Here is a 7,500-nt window from a genome sequence, read left to right as displayed (position 1 = left end):
ACTTTCATAATTGGCTAAATCGTCTCAAGGCGGCGACGACGGCGTGGAAGCCTTGCTGCGGGCCAAGGTCTTCGAGGGAAGGGCCTTCTTCGGCTTCTCCTACACCACCCAAGTTCGAGGCAGTGGGAGGCGGCGGCGGCGGCGGTGGCGTGGCTCCGTCAGTGCCTGCATCGTCCCCTCCCCCAGCAGGCCCCGGACCCAATAACCTCGCTACAATATCCTACACACACAACGGCGGCTCCTGCCTCCTCCCCCAGGTGCCGAGGGCGAAGTGGTCGGTTAGCAGCTCAAGGAGCACGAAGAAAGCCAGCTGGGCTCCCAGACACCATGGCCGTGGGAGGAGCAGAAGGCGGTCATCGGCGAGCGCTGTGGTCAGCTGCTGCAGGGACACCTGGCACACGAGGCGCCGGCCCACCCCTCCCCCTCCCCTGCACCTCACCTTCCCTGGCATTCTTCCTGGCACTGAACCCTGACAGCGGCTGGTCTACCTTTCATGGCGGCGATCGGAGGACAAGCAGCGGCAGCGAGGAGGCGCTGGCACGGTCGGCACTGCTCTTGCCGCTCACCAGCCCGGGAATCCTAAGCCGCGGCCACGGCGCCCCGTCGGATTCGAGTGCAAATTCTGACGCAGTCGCAGAGGGCGCGGGAGCGGGTGCCACCCCGACCTGAGCACTAAATCAATTTCATTTTCACCCTTTCCACAGCGCATCGCCCGTGTGCCACTCGCTTCCGTACGGCGGTGGCACCAGGGCGGCTCTCGCTCATCTTGTGGGGAGGGAGCGAAGGGGGAGAGAGAAGAGAGGGAGGAGAGAGAGAGGGAGAGAGAGAGGCGAGGGGACTGACCTCGCAGCCAGACCTACCTCATGACTCCACACCGACCTTGCACCAGGAAGGGCTCTGACGACACTCCGAGCACGGCCCTTCGGCGTGGCGAGCCTCCGAGACAGGATCACAAGGGAAGGAGAGGAGAGGCGAGGAAGGAGAGGAGAGGAAGAAGGAGGGGGAGGAGGGAGGAGGGAGGCAGTGTGTGGCGGCGGAGTGAGTGAGTGAGTGAGTGGATACAAAGGGCGGTCGCCCCGCCATTCATGCGCAGTGGGATCGATAATGCCGCGGGGAACACACACCGTCGCCGTCGTCCTCCTGGCTGCCTTGCCCTTCACCTCGCCATCCTCGCCGCCCGCACCCACACCTCGTCGCCACTCGGGACCGCCTACACGCACCCACACCTTGCCGCGCCGCCCGTCTGCCCGCCCGCTCACGCCCGAAACCCTTTCTCGCCACCCGCGACGCCCACTCGAAACACACCCTATCCCCCACACCCACGCGTCTAGCCAGAAGTCGCCCAGTTTGAAGTTCCCGACCGCCTGTGTCTACGGCCTATGTTCACGAGTTGCCCGATTGCCCGCACGCCCACACACCCAACGGCGGCTCCGGATTCACCTGCACACGCACCGCCCGACGTCCACACCGCTGCAACACCCTCGCACGCAATACGCAATGCAATTCCCCTACATTACGCCAATACATATTTTGTTGCAGTTATCCCTGCAATCACACAAGGGGAAAAACAAGACCCAGAACCAGCAGAGCCATAGGCATCCCTGTCTCGCCACACTCAAGCCCCTCCCGAGCCAAAGACCGAAAACCGGTCCCCGAAGCACCCCAGAAGAGTGGAGGGCCACGTCCCCGCCCTCTAAAAGGGGAGACCCCAAAGCCCACTCCCCAAAAGGAACTCTGATACCCCCGTCGGATGCGCCTAAAAAGGACCTGCCCCTCAAAAGCCCTTCCCCTGAAATAGGTCCCTCCAAACGCCGCGTGCGAGAGAGCATCGAGGCCCTTCTTGGCGATGTTAATTACCGCGCGGTTTCGTCTTCGTTCACCTGTTGATCGCGTGCGCGCACACACGCACACACACACACACACACGTCGCCTTGGCAGCCTTCTCACACCTCGGTTACGACCATCTTGGCCAGGCCCCCCCTTCTCTCTCTTTCTCTCTCTCTCTCTCACTTACTGTCCGACCCTCTCACACACTTGTCCTCGTGGTGTATACATTGTGTGGCATGAGCATGTGTTTCTTTATTTCTTTGTGTGTGTGTGTGTGTGTGTGTGTGTGTGTGTGTGTGTGTGTGTGTGTGTGTGTGTGTGTGTGTGTGTGTGTGTGTGTGTGTGTGTGTGTGTGTGTGTGTGTGTGCGCGTGTGAGTGTGCGTGTGAGTGTGCGTGTGAGTGTGCGTGTGTGTGTGTGCGCGCGTGTGTAATTGTGGTGTATATGTACATCTCTTTGTGTTTGAATATGTGTGTGTATAAATAGATGTAAATGTGCACGTGTCTAAGTTAAAGCAATTATGTAACTCAATGTGTAGATATGGACGTGCGTAGGTCTGTGTATACACTGGGCATTTTCGTGCAGAGCGGGGTGGAGGAAGTGAGGACATACACTAGACTTTAGCATTCGAGGCATGGCGTTCCTGCTCCGACTTCACTCGAACTAACTACAGTTTTCTAAACAGTGAAATGTCATTATCAGCACTACAGCCACAGTCACTAAACATAAGCGCAATACTCGCCATCATCCGTAGAATGATAAATCGACTGTAGAAGAAAATAAAAAAGGAATAATAAAAAGCAAACTATAAAGATACAAAGGAGGGATAGAAATTGCATGTATAAAGCAGGTCTACAACACAACACTTCCACGACACATGCAGACACCTTCTGCCGCCCGGTACGGTAAGCTCTAGCAGACACTCGAGCACTCCCGCCCACCGCCCCCTTCTCTCTCTCGCTCTCGCTCTCTCTCTCGTACCCTTCTTTCTACCTACCTGTCTCTCCTCCCTTTCTTTTCCTGCCAGTCAGCCTTCCTACCTAATCCTTCCTCCGCTCTTCGTGCCCCTCCCTTCCATCTTTCTCTTCCTCTTGTCTGCAATCCTCTCCCCCTCCCCCTCGTTAGTTTCTGTCTGTCTTTCTGTTTGTCTCCCTCTCCCTTCCTCTCTCTTTTCCTTCGTCTCTCACTTTGCCTATAGGTCTACCTCTCTCTTTTCCCTTTCCCTGCCCTTCACCCGCCATTCCGCTTTACCCTCGACACCAGCAGCGCCTGGCATTTCGTCTACACACTTACATTACGTCGAAACAAACCCGTTCAGGATAACAAAGGAAAACATAAAGACTCGCAAATGGCCACTAATACGTCGTAACAAAATTAAAGTCTTCGAGGGGGATGAGTTCGTCCTGAGCGGGGAGATTATTGGGGGCTTCTCCGTCGTATAGAGCCTAGGTTAGACTGACGAACTTCCGGTGTCAGATCCGTCTTCCGTGTATCTATGTTGCCTTTTTATTCTTAGCATGCATCTTTCGCTCTGTCTCTGTACCTGTATCTGTCTGTCGGTCTGTGTCTGTCTGTCTGTCTGTCTGTCTCTCTCTTTCTCTCCCTCTCTCTCCGTGCATCTGTGTCTGCGGCTTTCTCCCTCCTCTTCCCTCCCCTGCATCCAACCGCATCTCGCCCGTTCCCATCAACCTCCCTCCCCCTCGTCCCTCGCTCGTCCCTGTCCAGGTATGTGGGATCCTGCAGACTTCCTCGCTGAATAATTGGCAGTCATTAATAATCGACAATTACCACTTCAGGGAGATCGGCGCGAGGAGGACGGAGAAGCCAAGACAGATACATCCCCCAGACGAGAGTGCCACGGATAACGCAAACGCCTGGCGCACGCGCGCGCATGTACACGCACAAACACACATATCCAAACATACCCCCCCCCCATCTCTCTCTTTTCTCTCAAACACACAAACGCACACGCACACGCACACGCACACACACACACCCAGATAGCAGTGGCAGCCACGCGTAGGGGGGGGGGGATTGTTACAAGGAGGGAGGCACTATACAAGGGTGCCGCACACCAGCGCCAGTGCCAGCCGTGCGGAGAGATTGAGCTGCACGATTGATACATCCTACACCATGGAGTAGAATTTTCCTGAAGGCATGCTCTCTCTCTCTCTTTCTCTCTCTCTCTCTTCTTCTCTCTCTCTCTTCTCTCTCTCTCTCTCTCTTCTTTCTTCTCTCTCTCTCTCTCTCTCTTCCTTCCCTTCCCCTCACCCAATCTCCCTCCCTTCCTTCCTTCCTCCCTCTCCCTCTTCCTTATCCCCCTCTTTCTCCAACACACACACACACACACACACTCTCTCCCCACCCCTCTTTCTCTTTATCCTTCGCCTCTCTCTTATTCCACTCTACCCACCCCTCTTTATCTATTTACATTTTATCGATTATTGTTTTGCCTGATGGAGGGTGGGGATGCGAGGCAGAAAAAGGGATGACAAGAGCGTTGCGTAAACTTAAAAATACAGTCCAACGGCCGCAAGATCGCGTGTTCTTCTCTGCGTCGAATTAAAATTTACTGCGAAAGGAAAAGAAGGATGCAAAGAAAAATGTTTGTATTTAGAGCGAAGGAATGAAAATGAGGGTGAAAATTACGCGAGAGAGAGAGAGAGAGAGAGAGAGAGAGAGAGAGAGAGAGAGAGAGAGAGAGAGAGAGAGAGAGAGAGAGAGAGAGAGAGAGAGAGAGAGAGAGAGAGAGAGAAGAGAGAGGGAGAGAGAAGAGAGAGAGAGAGAGAGAGAGAGAGAGAGAGAGAGAGAGAGAGAGAGAGAGAGAGAGAGAGAGAGAGAGAGAGAGAGAGATAGATAGAGACAGAGAGAGAGAGAGAGGGGGGGAGAGAGAGAGAGAGGGAAAGAGAGAGAGAGGGGGAAGGATAGAGAGAGAGGGAAGGATAGAGAGAGAGAGGGGAAAGAGAGAGAGAGAGGGGGGAAGAGAGAGAGAGAGGGGGAAGAGAGAGAGAGAGAGGGGGAAGAGAGAGAGAGAGGGGGGAAGAGAGAGAGAGAGGGGGAAAGAGAGAGAGAGAGGGGGAAAGAGAGAGAGAGAGGAGGGAAGAGAGAGAGGGGGAAGAGAGAGAGAGAGGGGGAAGAGAGAGAGAGAGGGGGGGAAGAGAGAGAGAGAGAGGGGGAAGAGAGAGAGAGAGAGGGGGAGAGAGAGAGAGAGAGAGGGGGAGAGAGAGAGAGAGGGGGAAGAGAGAGAGAGAGGAGAGAGAGAGAGAGAGAGAGAGAGAGAGAGAGGGGGAAGAGAGAGAGAGAGAGGGGGAAGAGAGAGAGAGAGGGGGGGGAAAGAGAGAGAGAGAGAGGGGGAAGAGAGAGAGAGAGAGGGGGAAGAGAGAGAGAGAGAGAAAGGGGGAAGGGAGAGAGAGAGAGGGGGAAGAGAGAGAGAGGGGGAAGAGAGAGAGAGAGAGAGAGAGAGAGAGAGAGAGAGAGAGAGAGAGAGAGAGAGAGAGAGAGAGAGAGAGAGAGAGAGAGAGAGAGAGAGAGAGAGAGAGAGAGAGAGAGAGAGAGGGAGAGAGAGAGAGAGAGAGGGAGAGAGAGAGAGAGAGAGAGAGAAAGGGAGAAAGGGAGAAAGGGAGAAAGGGAGAGAGGGAGAGAAAGAGAGAAAGAGAGAAACAGAGAAGGAGAGATAGATAGAGAGAGAGAGAGAGAAAAAGAAAGAGAGAGAGAGAGAGAGAGAGAGAGAGAGAGAGAGAGAGAGAGAGAGAGAGAGGGAGAGACAGAGAGAGAGAAATGAAAGAGAATGGGCGACAAAAACAAACACCCAAGAATTCTTCAAGAAAATCAAAAAGAAATAAAAGAATAATGAAAAAAAAAACCCTCCTAAACGACCAGCCGCGCCCCCCTTCGCCCGGCATTCCAGGAACGGCAGGAGATGCGGCGCCCCGAAGGATGCTCGAGCCAGCAGCATCCACGACACCCGGACTCCTTGGAGAGGGTTTCTCGGGGGGTTCCCTTCGCACTTGACCCTCGCGCTGCTTAAACACGCTCTTTAAAACCACGTGTTACGGCGCTTGAGGGAGAGGGGGGAGGGGAGAAGGAAGAGGGGGGGAGGAAGGAAGAGGAGTCAGGGAGGAAGGGAAATGAGGGAGGGAGGGAGGGAGGGAGGGAGGGAGAGAGAGAGAGAGAGAGAGAGAGAAAGGGGGGGGGAGAGACGGAGAAAGAGAGACAGCAAGAACTAGAGAAAGAGAGAACAAGAGAGAGAGAGAGAGAGAGAAAAGTACGTTTCACTCCTCTCTCCCAGCTCCCTTTTTTCACCTTATCCCCCTTCCCGTACGAGGAACGAAAATACGTTACAGAGAGAGGGGGAAAAAAGAGGACCGGAAACTCGCCCGACGCCATCTTTCCTGCAATTAAGATCGAAACGCAAACAGCTCTGCAAACAAACAAAAAATCGGCGCGCAAATCTTCCCAGAAATCGCCTTGAAAGATTCAATTCCCAAGACGTTCTTAGGTCACCACCTTCGACTTCGCCCACCAACGTCTCTCGCCTTTCTTTCTCTCTCCTTCTTCCCCCTATCTCTCTCTCTCTCTCTTTTTTTTCCCCTTTCTCTCTCTCTCTCTCTCTCTCTCTCACTTTTTAAGATAACAAACCCATAAAAATAACACCAGCAGAAATCAACACAATACAAGAATCACCCAAAAACTTAAACGCTTGCCCCCCCCCCCCTATCAAATCCCCTCACCTGCCCCCTCCCCCTGCACCCTTCACCCCCCTACTCCAACCTGGGTTAATGCTCCCAGACGAAGATCTCTCGAGCGCTGCGATGGTTTCCAAGAATCTTCAAGAAATGGATTCCCCCCCACCCTCCCCTTCCCATGCCCCTCTCCCTTACCCTCTCCTCCTTCTCCTTACCCCCCTTTTTTCTTCCCTTTGTTCCTCGTCACTCTTTTTTTATCACACCTTTTGGGATGCCCTTCCATTTTTTTTTTTTTTTTTTTTTTTTTGGGGGGGGGGGGGGGGTTTCTTACTTTGATCTTCTGTTCACCTTCTTCGTCATCCTCGTTTCTTGAAGGGATTTTCTTTTCCTTTCCCCTTTATCGCGTCTTTCGTTGTTTCGCTCTCCTTGCTCCTGTCCCGTTTCTTTATAGACGGTGTCTTTTGTCTTCCTCATCATCGAAATTCCACTCATTTTGCCTCACATCTAGTCTTCCTTGTCCCTCTCCCATCACTTATCATCTTTCCTCACATTTATTCTCTTCCTCATTGTTCCTCATCAATTATTTTCCTCGCACTTCTTTACCACATTACAGTCAATCCCACCTTTTCCTCATAATTTTCTCACGCTTCTCTCCTTTATCACAATTTTTTCCTCCCGCTTCTCTTCCTAATTACCAATCACATATTCCCCCCAACGTTTCTCTTCCTCATAACCCTTCATCACTCATTTATTCCTCACACTCTTCATTCTCCCTCCTCCCTATCTCCCCTCTTCATTCCCCTCTCTCCTATCCCTCCCGCTATCCACATCACCCCTCAACCCCTCTTATCATCTCTCCCTCCCTATCTCCCCTCTTCATTCCCCTCTCTCCTATCCCTCCCGCTATCCTCATCACCCCTCAACCCCTCTTATCCCCTCCCCCCTATCTCCCCTCTTCATTCCCCTCTCTCCTATCCCTCCCGCTATCC

General features: G+C 53.5%; 1 protein-coding gene across 6 annotated transcripts in view; it reads right to left on the bottom strand.

Annotated features, from left to right (window-relative positions):
- The window catches only part of Socs16D (Suppressor of Cytokine Signaling at 16D), a 56,971-nt gene that overhangs the window by 12,231 nt on the left and 37,240 nt on the right, over positions 1-7,500 (bottom strand). Inside the window, exon 1 of one of the 6 annotated variants that reach the window (XM_070145005.1) lies at positions 489-630. The exons of 3 other annotated variants lie outside the window; for them this stretch is intronic. In XM_070145005.1, coding sequence (XP_070001106.1) covers positions 489-495 — 7 coding nt within the window. In that variant the 5' untranslated portion in view covers positions 496-630. Of the gene's footprint in view, positions 244-488; positions 631-7,500 lie in introns of those variants that run through there. 2 more of the 6 variants (XM_070145002.1, XM_070145013.1) reach the window with 2 other exon arrangements.

Source organism: Penaeus vannamei, chromosome 3 (assembly GCF_042767895.1).
Source record: "Penaeus vannamei isolate JL-2024 chromosome 3, ASM4276789v1, whole genome shotgun sequence".
NCBI classification, from domain to species: domain Eukaryota; kingdom Metazoa; phylum Arthropoda; class Malacostraca; order Decapoda; family Penaeidae; genus Penaeus; species Penaeus vannamei.
The sequence above is the reverse complement of the archived record's forward strand: the minus strand, read 5'-3'. Positions and strand labels throughout refer to the sequence as shown.